This window comes from Caretta caretta, chromosome 1 (assembly GCF_965140235.1).
Source record: "Caretta caretta isolate rCarCar2 chromosome 1, rCarCar1.hap1, whole genome shotgun sequence".
Classification (NCBI taxonomy): Eukaryota; Metazoa; Chordata; order Testudines; family Cheloniidae; genus Caretta; species Caretta caretta.
In genome coordinates this window covers 144,015,570-144,030,807 of record NC_134206.1, presented here as the reverse complement: position 1 = coordinate 144,030,807, position 15,238 = coordinate 144,015,570, and the positions used below count along the sequence as shown (strand labels likewise).

General features: G+C 41.0%; 1 protein-coding gene across 2 annotated transcripts in view; it reads left to right on the top strand.

Moving 5' to 3' along the window:
- KLHL15 (kelch like family member 15) overlaps window positions 1–15,238 on the top strand; it is a 38,818-nt gene that overhangs the window by 10,053 nt on the left and 13,527 nt on the right. For both annotated transcript variants that reach the window (XM_075131965.1, XM_048863127.2), the window contains exon 2: window positions 1,931–2,642. In XM_075131965.1, the coding sequence (XP_074988066.1) occupies window positions 1,938–2,642 (705 nt within the window). In that variant the 5' untranslated portion in view covers window positions 1,931–1,937. The remainder of the gene's footprint in view (window positions 1–1,930; window positions 2,643–15,238) is intronic.

The window sequence follows — 15,238 nt, the reverse complement described above, 5'->3', positions numbered from 1 at the left end:
ATTTGAACTTGAGGTAGGCAATGGGTGGCTGCATTTTTTCCATTCTGTGCTATCAGTTAAGGAATGGGGATGATGAGCTGCATACAGAATCCCCTCTTTTAATTTTCAAGACCTAAGGCTTAGAGTGGTGACAACATTATGACTAGAGCCCTATCAGATTTACAATCCATTTGGTAAATTTCACAAAGAAAGGATTTAAAAAATCCTTAGTTTCCTGGTGGTGTAACTGGGGGTGTGTGTGTCCCGACTCAAAAGAGGGTATCGGGGGTGAGGGCAGGGCTGTTGCAAGGCTACTGTAGGGGGGTTGCAGTATTGTTACTCTTACTTCTGCGCTGATCTCAGAGCTGGGCAGCCAGAACGTGGCGGCTGCTGGCTGGATGCCCAGCTGTGAAGGCAGCATTGCCACCAGCAGCAGCAGAGAAGGAAGAGTGGGAATACTACAACCCCCTACAATAGTCAGATTTCATTGGAGGAGACCAGATTTCATAGTCCATGATGCGTTTTCATGGCCATGAATTTGGTAGGGCCCTAATTATGACCACTGGTCTTAAACTGTGACACTGGCATACCAGGTGTAAGCTATTTCTGTGTCTTCATAATATTTAAATATAATCAGTTTGGTAATTTTAAAGTTTTATAGAAATAATTTTCAATAATTAATGGTTTCTTAAATGTATCACCACTGTAACCTAAAATATGTTTCAGTTTTAAATAATTTGTGCCAACAACCGATTTAATTTTTAAATTAAATACAGAAAACTAATGTAATATAATGACTGTTGCAGGAAATTCAGAGTTAAGGGCAATTTTATTAAATTAATATAAAAACATTCACACATCAAAGTTAATGGCTTGTCTTAAACTGGAAAAAGCCAGAAATTTCAGTGTTAAGACTGAAACTCTTGCCCATTTAAGTAAATCCTAAATATTCAATAAGGTCTTTTTTTTATTTTTTTTCCCCCTGACCAGGTGTCATCCCAAATCCCTATAAGGTGGTGTCCCATCATACTCTTACTTTTCAGAATTTCCTACTCCCATGTATATTTTGCCATTAAATATTTAGCACATATGTAATGCCTTCCATCTGAGAAGCATCAAGTGCTTAATATGTGGTTGAGCCTTAGCAACCCCCCAACACGTAGGGAAGTATTTGCTGAGTTCTAATCTCAACTGTGCTTCTGATGGCCTTAATATTTTGCACTTCACCAGACTTGTTATCTAGTTAGGCCTCACAAATAACACTATGAAGTAGATAATTATTTTTTATCTCCATTTTACAGTGGGGGAAGATAGAGACTAAATCACTTGATCAAAGTGCAAAATGCTTTATTTCCATGAACAACCTAATAGAGAGAATTGAAATACTTTTACCTTCTACTATAATAAGCTTTTAAAAATTATTGCTTTGTAAAGGCCTTTTGAGTCTTATTTTTTTAAGATGAAGTTTCTCTTCCTTTCAGAAGCCTTTAATGTCTTATGTGTTTTTGTGCTCTCCAGTGATATGTCCTTTTGGGGATCACTGTGGAAAGAAATGTGCAATGTGACTAGCTTTTGGAGGCATTACATAATTATCTGACCATGGAGTGATGTAAAATCAATAGAATATGTATAGTATTATCTCATTTGCACATTAATCTGCTTTTAGCACCAGAAATTTGAAATAAATGTATCATATTACACTTAATATCTAGAAACTTGTTCTAGCTGCATTTTTGTTTGTTTTGTTTTACAGCCTTAAATCAATTTAAGTGGTTTAAAAATGGATGTTTTCTGCAAAGGGTGGACCACATAGACATTTTTATTGTAGATAATTTATTTTCATTGACATTTAACACGTTGATATTAATGTTAAGGTTCATCTGGTCTGGAAAAGCTTGTATTATGTAAACTCTTAGAAATAACACTTTCTGCTTTGATTCCTTTTTTTCAGGTGATTCATGGCAGGGGACGTGGAAGGGTTTAGCTCCTCCATCCATGATACCAGTGTCTCTGCTGGGTTCAGAGCACTGTATGAGGAGGGATTGCTTCTTGACGTTACTCTTGTCATTGAAGACCACCAGTTTCAGGCCCATAAAGCATTGCTTGCCACCCAGAGTGATTACTTCAGGATTATGTTCACAGCTGACATGAGGGAGCGAGATCAAGATAAAATCCATTTGAAAGGTCTGACTGCCACAGGATTCAGCCACGTCCTCCAATTCATGTACTACGGAAACATTGAACTGAGCATGAACACTGTTCACGAGATTCTGCAGGCTGCCATGTATGTTCAGCTCATAGAGGTGGTGAAGTTCTGCTGCTCTTTTCTTTTAGCAAAAATCTGCTTAGAAAACTGTGCAGAAATTATGAGACTCTTAGATGATTTTGGTGTAAACATCGATGGAGTCAGGGAAAAGTTGGATTCTTTTCTGCTAGAGAACTTTGTGCCACTCATGTCCAGACCTGACTTCTTGTCCTATCTGAGCTTTGAAAAGCTTATGTCTTATTTGGATAATGATCATCTGAGCAGGTTTCCAGAGATAGAGCTGTACGAGGCTGTTCAGGCTTGGCTGCGGCATGATAGAAGACGCTGGAGACATACCGACGCCATCATTCAGAACATCAGGTTTTGTTTGATGACACCATCCAGTGTTTTTGAGAAGGTTGGTGCATTTGAAAGCAATAGGCAGGATTCATCATTTAGCTAGGGCAGCATGCCGTTAAATAGGTAAGATTCCCAAACGTGTTAGGAGGGGGGGGGGAAAAGACAGAGCATTGACTTTTTTTTTTTTTTCCTGGCAAATAACACACATAGAGGATCTAATATCTGAAATTAATGTCTTCTACTTTTAGAAAATAGCATGTTTTATAACTGGCGAACTGGTAGGTTTACCATGTTAGTTTGTAAATGATTTCTTATAATGCGGACATTTTAAATAAGTTCATCCATATGAAGTTTAGTTTATTTCAGTCATTCTTATTGCTGACCACATCTTGCTGCTTGATTATTTTTTTTTTAAGTCTTGAGAGGCCCAAAGTGGATAGGGCCTATATTATTGTAACTGGGCATCAGCATAATCAAAATCAGTTCTGACTGACTTTTAGTTTTAGATAGATATTGTGTACATGTTTTTTAAAAATCTACATTTTAATTGAGGTCACTAGATACTTTGGTGATGGGTGCTATAAATGAAGGTTATAAAAGAAGACAGCTGTATACCTATTACTCAACATTTGGTTTATGTTAAAATGGTAAGGTGAAATTTTCAGAAGTCCCTAAGTCTCATTGAAAGGCAATGGTATTTAGGCTCCAAAGTCACTAAAGCACTTATTGTGGGAGAATAACTTTGAGATTGTATGCATGCATGCATATATGCAAGTGTCAGATCCTCATCTTTTGTATGTCAACATAACTCCACAGACTTCAGTGGAACTGGAGAGATTGACGGTAGGTCTGGACCAGCATAACTTTTTTTAAAAAATTCATTTACTGAGAGAATTTTTAAAAAGTCATTGCTTTTATTGGGCAGAAAAAATACTTAGAGCGCTCCTATTTCAGCAATTAACTGATATTCTTGCTCTCTTATTCTCCTCTTGGTTACACAAGTGCAATTTCAATGAAGTGAGTAGAATTTGATCTATGGAATGGTATCTGTTCCTGCTGTCACTTTGCTCTGTTGATTTCTATTTCACTATAAACACAGTTATGCATGCTCAGGAAATAGAATTTTGAGTACATTAGCAGCAACAAGCAAGGAGCAAGTTTCTCCAAATTCAGTCACCACTTATCAGCCAAAAGGGTCCGGTATAGAATAAACGCTGTTCTTATCGTCAGACTTTAATTTCAAAATACCTATCATTCTACACAATAATAGTTTAAAATATTTTTTTTAATCTATACTTTTTACTCAATTAAAGTCAATATTCTTTTGTATTGCTGTATGAAAATGTATAGTACAGAATAGGCCTTCATTAATATTTAAGGTTTCAGAGTAGCAGCCGTGTTAGTCTGTATTCGCAAAAAGAAAAGGAGTACTGGTGGCACCTTAAAGACTAACCAGCTTATATGAGCATAAGCTTTTGTGAGCTACAGCTCACTTCATCCACTTTATGCATCTGATGAAGTGAGCTGTAGCTCACGAAAGCTTATGCTCAAATAAATTGGTTAGTCTCTAAGGTGCCACCAGTACTCCTTTTCTTTTTATTAATATTTAAACTTTTGTTGTCTGCACAAAGTGTGTACAGTTCTGAAAACAAACTTTGAAATAACAACTTGGTGTTCCTTTCCATATTGAATTTGTTCAATTTACAAATAAAATGTAGATTTTTTTTTTTTAACCTGCAATTGAAAACTAACATTTGCAGTGGGTTTTTTGTCTTGTGCATCAGCACCTGTAGTAAATATTCAGAAATCGGGAGTAAAAGTCCTGATCCTGCAAAGACTTACAAATATGCTTAATTTTGCACGCTACATGTAGTCCCATTGACATTTGCTAACAATTTTGTTGTTTATAATTTATTTATAGTTCTTTGGATCCCAAAGTACTTCACTGATCATATCAGATATATATAGCCTCAAAGATCAGAAGAGGATCCGTTAATTGCCAAATTAATAGTGTAAAAAACATTTCAAGCTTCTGAAAGAGGAAGTATTTATCAATAATAGAAAATTACCCCCCAAAAAATCTCATTGTAGCCGAGAGACACAAGTTAGTAAAAGCACAGGTATGCAAAACAAGAATCCTTTAATTAAGCTGATGTCAGGGTTTTTTTGTTCTTCACCATGACATGAATTTTGTATGGTCCATCATAACTTTGAGTTTTGTTGTTTTTGTCAAATTCTTCTTGGATGAATATATTTAAATGTGGGGTTTTTTGGTATGTTTTGTAGTTCAACTTTGGTCTGGGCATCTGGTAAATTCATTATTTATCCAGTAAACCTGTTCTGAGTTAGATTATCTCACTTAAGTAGTTCCAAAACTTCAGTGGGAGTACATGGGTGAACAGAGGTTTGCAGGATTTGGCCCTTTCTATGTAAAAATGTATATTTGAGCACTAATGCCTAAATTTATCAGATTTTTTTTTAAGTATAAGAGGCAGCTAATTATATTAGAAATGTTTGCTACATTTTCATTTTGTTTTCTTCTGAACAGATTGTAATAATTGTATAGTTTACATAATTTACATTAAGAAAAGGAGTACTTGTGGCACCTTAGAGACTAACCAATTTATTTGAGCATAAGCTTTCGTGAGCTACAGCTCACTTCATCGGATGCTGTAGCGCACGAAAGCTTATGCTCAAATAAATTGGTTAGTCTCTAAGGTGCCACAAGTACTCCTTTTCTTTTTGCGAATACAGACTAACACGGCTGTTACTCTGAAACCTATAATTTACATTATGTGCCTATACTAACCTGAAGGCATATACAGAATAAATATAACTTAAATACGTTTTTTTAAAAATAACTTAAATGTTTCCATTAGATTAAAGAGACAAGGTAGGTGAGGTAATACCTTTTATTGGACCAAGTGGCAAGTTTTTGATTTTTCTTACCCAGAGCTCTTCATCAGGTCTGGGAAACATAGAGTGTGGCAACTAAATACAAGTTGGAACAGATTGTTTAGCATAAGGATTTAACTCATTATAAAAAAACATTCAAGGAGAAGTGGGCAGTTAACACCTCTGCAGTTGTAGCCCAAAGGAGGGTTACTGGGTTATAGATTGTTGTAAGGAGCCATAAATCCAGCGTCCTTTATTAAGTCCATGATTTTTAAGCTGTCCATCTACACTACGCAGCTTTTAGCAACAGCTACAGCTGTGCCGCTAAAAGGCACGCAGTGTAGCCTCTGTTTGTCGGCAGAAGAGAGCTCTCCTGCTGACAAAAAAAAAACTTCCATCCCCAACGAGCAGCGCAGCGTTAGCATTGTTGTCAGGACAGGGCTCCTGCTGACAAAGTGCTGTTCACACCTGCGCTTGTCCTCGGCAAAACTTTTGTCTTTTGGGGGGTGTGTGTGTGGGTTTTTTAACATCTCTGAACAACAAAAGTTTTGTCTTTCACTTGCCAGTGTAGATAAAGACTTAGGCCTTATCTGCATTGCCACTTTATACCGCTGAACCTTTCTCGCTCAGGGGTGTGAATAAAATGCCTCCCCGAGCGCTGCAAGTTTCAGCGCTGTAAAGTGGCAGTGTAGAGAGTGCACCCAGCGTTGGTAACTGTTCCCCTCATGGGGGTGTTTTTTTTTTATTCCCAGCGCTGGTGCCGTGACTACACAGCTGCGCTTTAACGCTCCTAGTGAAGACATGCCCTTAGTGTCTAAGGGCTAGTCTACGCTGGGATCGCTGCAGGGGTGGAGCTGTAGCACAGCTAGTGCAGATGCTCTCTGCCAACGGGAGACAGCTCTCCCGTTGATCTAATTACTCAGTCCCCCCAAGAAGTGATAGCTAGATCCACAGGAGAGCTTCTCCCACCAACATAGCCTTGTCCACACTGACGTTTAGGTCAGTGTAAGTTACGTTACGCTGGGGCCGGGGGTGGCATTTCCATAACCCTGAACAACTTCAGTTATACCAAAGTAAGCGCTAGTGTGTACAAACCCTAACAAAGTTATGAATTTAAGTTCTCAGGCTCTTCTTTTGAAGGTGTTGTGCAGGTTTTCTTTGAAGATGAGAACTGAGGGGACAGATATGGAGTGAATGTTTTGTGAAAAGTGCTCACCCACGGGTGATAGGGTGTGTTTTTTTTCTTTTTTTCTTTTTCTATGTGAGTTCGTTCAAGAGTGTAATAGTTGTCTGGTTGTTATTGGGGCATTTAGTGCACTGAATAAGGTATACCACAGATTGATAAGTATGTGTAGGACCCATGGTTCTTGAAAGATATGTTATGGGAGGTATTGATCTTCATAGCAGTGTAGATATGTATTCGTGTTTTACATCTATTATGGTAGGGTCTGGTGCCGTTCTGAGTTGGTGTGTCCTGGTATGTGGGGAGCTTGCTTCTGATGATGAACTTGGCAAGGTTGGGTGGGGGGATTGTTCAAAGGCCAGAAGAGTGGGTTCAAGAAAGATTTCCTTCAGGATGTCCAATAAAAGATATTACCTTACCTACCTTGTCTCTCTCTAATATCCTGGGACTAACGTTGCTACAATAATACTATAAAACCACATTAGATTAATGCATTTCCACCCCACTAATACTGAAGACTAAGTGTCCGATTCTACAAGTTGCTGAGCAGTCTGGTCTTGATATTACAAAGCACTTATATGCAAGCTTAACTTTAATTACAAGTTGTCCCATTGATTACCAACTGATAGGGTTTGCAGGGTTTGCTCTATGGGTAGGTCTACAAACCAAAGAAAAATCTGCAGCTGGCTAATGCCAGTTGTCTTAGGCTTGCAGGGCTCAGGTTGCAGGGCTGTGTCATTGCTGTGTAGACTTCTGGGCTCAGGCTGGAGCCCAGGCTCTCAGATCCTGCAAAGTGGGAGGGTCCCAAAGCTCAGGCTCTGGCCCAAGCCTGAAAGTTTACACAGCAATGAAACAGTCTCAAATCTCAAATTGGCTGGCACAGGCCAGCAGCGGGTGTCTAGCTGCTGTGTAGACAGAGAATCATAGAAGATTAGAGTTGGAAGAGACCTCAAGAGGTCATCTGTCCAACCCCCCTGCTCAAAGCAGGACCAACCCCAACTAAAGCATCCCAGCCTGGGCTTTGTCAAGCCTTACATACCCTGTAAAAAGAAAAGGAGTACTTGTAGTGCCTTAGAGACTAACAAATTTATTTGAGCATAAGCTTTCGTGAGCTACAGCTCAGTGAGCTGTAGCTCACGAAAACTTATACTTTGTAAGTCAGCAGAATAGATCTTTGTCAGACCCAGGGAAAGTAGATTTGAGGGCTCACCTCTGAAATTGCTCTTCCCCCAATCAAACTCTTTTAGGGACGTACATTTGAGTATCATGTGGCCCTCGGAGAGCACCTTACGCTTTTGTCCCAGAGTTTACAGGTCTTCAAATTCATGTATAGGTGTAATTGCTGGTGGTAGTTGTGATCTATAAAGACTTTCATGGTATGCGTTCTGCATACTGTAGTTATGACCTCTTTATATTTTACCTTGTCAATTGACAAACCAAAACACCTGCCATAGTAAAATACAAGGAAAGAGGCCATCTCCAAGGTATTCATGACCGCATAATAAAGGGCTTTGTAGTTTTTTCTTGGAAACCAATTCCATGAATTGCATCTAGAAACTAATATAAATTTCCAGAATACAACCCTAACATGTTCTTTTCACTGTTAGGTAAGCATGCCACTGTATTCTCCATCAGCTGGAGTTTTAGTTGTCTGTAGCACCAACAATTCAACAGGTTAATCATTAATATTTGGAGGATTTTCTTGCCATGCTGTATTAGGAGGAGAACATCACCGACAGACATTTAAATTGTTTTATTTAACTAAAACAACAATGTTAAGTATTCTGGATTTTTTTCTTCAACAGCAAACGTATAATATTTTAACAAAAAAGCTTATGTCCCTCCCTTCTCACATTTATCTCCAGACTTCTTCTCCTTGTCCAGATCTATTCCGCCCCCAACAATCTTTTATTCATTGGCGTTTTTGAAACTTTGCACTTTTAGAGAGAGGTAAGGGATTGACTCTGTGTACACAAATTTGCAGAGGGACAATAGAGTTGAGGTCTGTTATTTCTCACCTCTATATAACTATTTATTTAAAAACATTTTTGCTGTTAACAAGCATGTTACCTCAGGTGACACACATCCACAGTTTGAGACCTGCAAAACTAAGCAACTCTGATGGTATCTTCTAGACTGAGCACTGAGTCCCATTGGGTAGATAGATTATTTAGGTTAATCTTTCTGTACAGAAGCCTGTGGAACCCATAAGATTGGGTCCCTAATCCATGAACTATTGGAACTCATTTAAAAAACTTTTCTTAAACATTATATCAATATATTGTCTCATACTACAGAATTAGAATTTATAATCCCTATTTCATGATGAGATATCTTTGATCTATAATGTATCTGAATTAAAACTATCTTTAGATAGGTTTTTTCCTCAAAAGTCATTTAATTAAAAAAATCAGATTTTTTTTTATTTAAAAAAAAAAAATGGCCACTGTGCTATCAGAACATCCAGAAAGCACCCAAAGGATCTAACGAAACACCCCTCGAAATAAAAAGAAAGGAAACTCTTTTATATGGAGGGGGCAAACACAGCTTGCACTGTTTCCTCCTGAAGCTTTGACCAACCAACATAATCTCATACATGGAGCTCCTTATTATACATTACACAACAGTACAGTTGTCTGAAATTAATCTGTCGTCACTATATGCATTTCTAGAGTTCTTGTCTCTCTAGTCTGTAAATATAATTATGTAACTCAATTATGTAAGTTTCAGTTAGGATGTTTGGTAAAGTGGCCCCACCAGCCCTACTTATTCTTCTTATGTCATCAGTATTTCTAGAATAACAGATCTCTGATAATGAAGTTGGTTTATTTTCTTTTTTTCTTTTAAGTTTTCTAATGCTTTTGGAGAACTCTGGCTTGACAGTCTTTTGTTTCCCCACAGAACAGGTGTGGCGTGTTTTCCCATTCTAACCTGCCTATGTGGCTAGACCCTGTCCAGGAGGAGCCACCTTTTAGTATGAGAAAGGTAGTTCTGTATCTGTTAAACCGTTGGCCTCTGTGCTAAAAAGAAGGCAGACAGTACAAACAATGGTGATTATTTGTTGGTGTGCACCTATAGGAGCTGAAATGAATCCACCCATCATCTCATTACACACAGACGACCAAACAGTCGTTAGATGGCAGCAACTTTAGCTCACCACTGACTTGGGATGGACATGAAACAGGCAATCTGGAAGTACAAACTTATGCATCTCATTACTGATTTCTCGTAGATAAAGCGGAGGTATCATTGAGTTCGTGCATTTCTAAGATTATAATTGATAAAACAGTTGCAGAAAACTTAGTTGAAAATGAGAAATGTTCTTAGAGTGAGCAGGATGTCATTCAGCTCAGTATAGATGTTGATCTGACTGTGTATTGTGTGCAAATATTAATATCCAATATTTATACATAGAGGAGATGTATATCCTTAGAATGGATTTTTAGAAAGCTTAATAGTCAGGTTCACTGTTAGGAATATTACAACTATGAATGAAAATATTCTTCTGTTGTATGGACTAGTGTATGAGTAACGTATACACTGTTTCAAAGGTTTATGTCAACTAGATATTGAAATTTCATGGCAAGGAAAATTAGGAATTATTTGGTGGTAGAACCCTAAATGGGATGAATATGGAAGCTATACCATCAAAGCAACTGTGTCAATTCTCATGCATATCTGCTCTCCAACATCTTCTATTTAAGTCTCAGTCCCATGTTCCCAGCAGAACACTAATCATTTAACCCAGTCTACGCTTACAGGAGAACCTCTCCCAGTCCAATGTATTTTGATAGAACTAAAATATGTCCTTGTTTTTCTCCCCAAACGTCCCAGTTTATAGTTTGTGTTGTCAGATATGCTATCTTATCTATTTGTATAGCTAGAGATTTACCATGGTTTAGAAAATAACCTAATGAAATCTTCCTTTCTTTACAAAGATGCTTGGCCAGCATTACAAATGTAAATATTAACAGTAATTCCAGGGCCTGGCATTCCTGTGAACTAGATGCTTCAATTTAAGTGTTGTTTTTTAGAAAGTTGCCTATTTTAAAATATTTTTGTCCAGAAGAGCACTTTAGTAAAAACTCACTTAATTTTAATAGTCTCTTTTTTTTTTTTGCTTCTGTGCCTTTCATCTTGGGCATCCAGGGCAGAGTGGCTTGGACAGCCACAGAAAATAGGGGCACAAGAGAACTAAAGATATGAGGGTGGGGTATTGGAGGAAAGAGAAACAAGCAACAAAGAAGGGAACAATGACTAAGGCCATGTCTACACTACCAATTTTTGTTGACAGAAGTGTTGTTGACACCCAAAAGGTGACATAATAAAAATCGGAATTTCATGTTCACACTTGCTCCCTCTGTTGGCAGATCACGTACAGATTGGGGGCACCTTTGTCAACAGTGTGAGCACTGCACTGTGGGTACCTATCCCACAGTCCAGCTTGACACCTTCTGTTGCAAGGTGTTGTGGGAAGGCAGAGTGGGTCGCGGCACAGCTTGGGATCTGGCTAAATGTCCTGTGATGCATTGATTTATGTCCCAGCACTCCATGGGCTTCCTGATTTTTCGTGGCATTTCTGCAGCGGCCATTCTCTGTTGTGCACCCCAGCATCTTTGTGAGAAGGAATGGATCCTGAACTGCTCTTCTATGTTCTGTTAACTGTCATGAAGACATGGCAGTGCAGTTAATCGTCAAGTTCCTAACTGAAGAAGACTTGCAGGCACCCGTCATTCTGAGTGACATGGATAGGAGCAACTTTAGATTGCTTTTGGCATTACAGAGCAATTGCATAGGGAAGACTGTCACTTTTGGGCTTGGGTAACAAGCACGGAATGGTGGGATCATGTCATCATGCAGGTGTGGGATGAAGAGCAGTGGCTGCAGAACTTTCGGATGTGGAAAGCCACCTTCCTGGAACTGTGTGCGGAGCTTGCCCCAGACCTGCGGTGCAAGGACACCAGAATGAGAGCTTTCAGAGTAGCAGCCATGTTAGTCTGTATTCGCAAAAAGAAAAGGAGTACTTGTGGCACCTTAGAGACTAACCAATTTATTTGAGCATAAGCTTTCGTGAGCTACAGCTCACTTCATCGGATGAGTCCTCTCAGTATGAGAAGCGTGTGGCAATCACTGTGTGGAAGCTGGTGACTCCAGACTGCTACCGGTCGGTCGCCAATCAATTTGGAGTGGGGAAGTCAAGCGTTGGGGCTGCATTAATGCAAGCGTCCAAGGCAATAAATGGCATCCTGTTACGAAGGACTGTGACTGTGGGAAATATGCATGAAATAGTGGATGGCTTTGCAGAAATGGGGTTCTCTAACTGTGGAGAGGCGATAGATGCTGCATACGTTCCAATTTTGGCACCAGACCACCTTGTAACAGAGTACATCAATAGGAAGGGGTACTTCTCCATGGTGTTGCAGGCGCTTGTGGATCACTGAGGACATTTCACTGACATCAGCGCAGGGTGGTTTGAAAAGGTGCATGATGCACGCATTTTTAGGAACACTGGCCTGTACAGAAAGCTGCAAGCGAGGACTTTTTCCAAACCAGAAGATTACTGGAGGGGATGTTTAAAAATGCCCATAGTGATCCTGGGAGACTGGGTGTACCCCTTACAGCAGTGGCTCATGGAACCTTACACGGGAAACCTGGAGAGCAGTAAGGAGCGGTTCAACAACAGGCTGAGTAGGTGCTGGATGACCGTTGAATGTGCCTTTGGCAGATTAAAGGCGCGCTGGCGATGCCTTTATGGCAGGCTAGACCTTAATGAGGCTAATATTCCAATGGTCATAGCTGCATGCTGTACGTTGCATAATCTCTGTGAAGCTAAGGGTGAAATGTTTGCTCAGGGGTGCAATGCTGAGGCAGACCCTTAGCTGCTGATTTGGAGCAGCCAGATACTAGGGCTTTCAGTGGAGCCCGGGGCAAGGGGGTGGCAATTCGAATGAGGGAGGCTTTGAGGCAGCACTTTGACAATGAGTACCAGTAATGTATATCTCTGTCACTGGTGTTAGATTTCCTAGGACGCAATGGTGTCATTTTGGGTCTTGTGTTCCTGTAAGAGAATGATTACAATGCCTGTGCAGGTACTAATAGTGCCTGCAATCTCAATTTTTAGAAAAAAAAATAAAGATGATTCACCATTAAAAAGCTTTGCTTTTATTAAACAAGAAACAGCACACACAAACACATAAATGCCTGCTGGGATAGGAGGAGCCAGGGAAGGACAGACTTTCACAACTGTCTAGGTCCAGCTATTGTGAAAGTTGTCCGAGGGGGTGGAGTGAAGGGGAAACGAGAAGTCCTGGAAAGTGGAAAGGCATGTGTGGGCAGAGTTTGTGGGGGAGCATGGAAAAGTGTGCTGCAGGGGAGGGCGAGCACAGATCTGCTTAGTCTGCAGCACTATTAAGGACTGCAGCATCTGCGTTTGCTCTTCCATTACTTTAATTGTCCCCTCAGTTGCGTCCTTAACTGATGCTTGATTCTCTTTTCTGTCCTGCCCTTCGGCTTCCCAGCACTCCTTACTTTCCCTTTTTTCTGCATTGGAGCACTGCACTACCTCCTGGAACATGTCTTTTTTTTGCTGCATCTTGAGCGCTTTCTTATCTGGCAGAGGCGCTCGGCAGGGGTGCATGGAGCGTTCCTGAAGGCCACATCTGGTGAAGCACAGGTGACAATGCACAGAAGCAGGATTGTTAAATTCACGAGTAACATTTCATTTAATTACACCTTTTGCAACATTGCAGTCACTTTCTCACTGACCCTAGCCAGGCACACATCTCCACGAACAGCCAAATCATGGTGATTGTTGGGGAGGGAGGGGAAGGGGTGGGGCGCTCCACATGGAGAAAAGAGTACACATTCTCTGCAAGGGTTGTGGTGCAGCTTTCTATGGAAAAAAAATCTAAAATTTTCCTGCACTTTTCCACAGACGGGAGTCATTCTAGCAGACATCTCACTGCTAGGGGTAAGCAGGGAAAGAAGGGTACATCTACTCCATAGTTGTGGCTTCTGTCCTGCTCCCTATGCTCGTTGCCTATGTGCTGCTTTGGTCCCTGCACAAGTGATTGCTGGTGTGGGAAAGTTTCCTACAATGGGGGAAGGAACAAAGCTGTTCTGCCGCGGAACCTTCGGTAGAGGATTACCAAGTACCTCCAGGAGACTTTCCTGGAGATCTCTCTATAGGATTCCCCTGAGATCTCTGCATGCATCAACACCCTGTTCTGCTATACTGATTAGCTACACAGGGAAATGTCCACCACACAGAAACACAGCCAGTCTCCCACATTTCTATACCCTGAACCAACCCCTGCACTACACAAGCTACAGCCACTTACTAGGCATTTCATCTCCTGCTTCTTGCTCCCCAGAGAGTGACTGCTGAGACTGGCTAGACACCTCTGGAGTGAAGAACAGTTCCTGGCTGCCTGCCCCACCGGGCAACCCCACCAGGAGCTGCACATTCTCATCTAATTCCACCTCTTTATCAATAACTTCGTCCGCCAGGTTAGGTACTCTTTCCGCTGCTTCCATTCCCTCCAATGTATCCACGAGGCTCTTGGTGATGGAGGTGGGGTCACCACTGAGGATAGCGTCCAGCTCGTTATAGAACGGGCAGGTCTTAGGTGAAGCACCGGAGTGACGGTTTGTCTCCCTCACCTTATGGTATGCCTGCCTTAGCTCCTTCATCTTCACTGTGCACTGCAGTGTCCCCCAACCACAGCCCTTTTCACACAAGCCTTGAGAAATGTGTCCGTAGGTATCCCAATTCCTACCGCTCAAGTGCAGCTGGGACTGCAGTTTCCTTTTCCCATATACTGATCAGATCCAACAGCTCCGCAATGGTCCAAGCAGGAGAGCGTTTGGTGCGATAACCCGCCATGGTCACCTGGGAAGATGCGTTGAGACGTCTCCATGCCGCGCCAGCAGGAAGTGGAATTTCAAAAATTCCCGGGGCTTCTAAGGGGGGAGGGACGGACAGATGGTTGTTTACCTGGCTGCAGGGCAGTGGAGTTCAAACTGCTGACCAGAGCGGTCACGATGGGCATTGGGGACAGCACCTGGAGGCCAATTAAAGCAATTACATTGTGTAGTGTTTACACTGGCACTTTATCGAGTAAAACGTAGAGGGAAAAAGGCCAATGTCTCTCATTGGGGTGGATGTATTTAGTCACCAAAACCGGGCACCTTTCCTGACAAAAGTCTCATTGCAGTGTGTACACGTGCGCTGTTTGGTCGACAAAAGGCAATTTTTTTGGCGACAAAACTTGGTAGTGTGGACAAGGCCTAAGAATGAGGGAAGGCGATAAGATTACTGAGGAGAATGGGGTAGAGACAAAAATGAAATGGTGATGCTGCTCTGTCTTTAAAAGGGGGGGGGAAGGGAATCCTTTTTAAAACGAGAGTGGGGAGGCAGCAGCATTCAGTGGGAATTGGATTTGGATTCAGGAGACCAGGGATCTACTTCTGACTCAGCTGCTGACATCCTGTTTGACTGTGGGAAAGTCACTTCACCTTATTGTGCCTTAGTTTCTATTCTCCTCCTGTCTCACTTATTTAGACTGTAAGCTTTT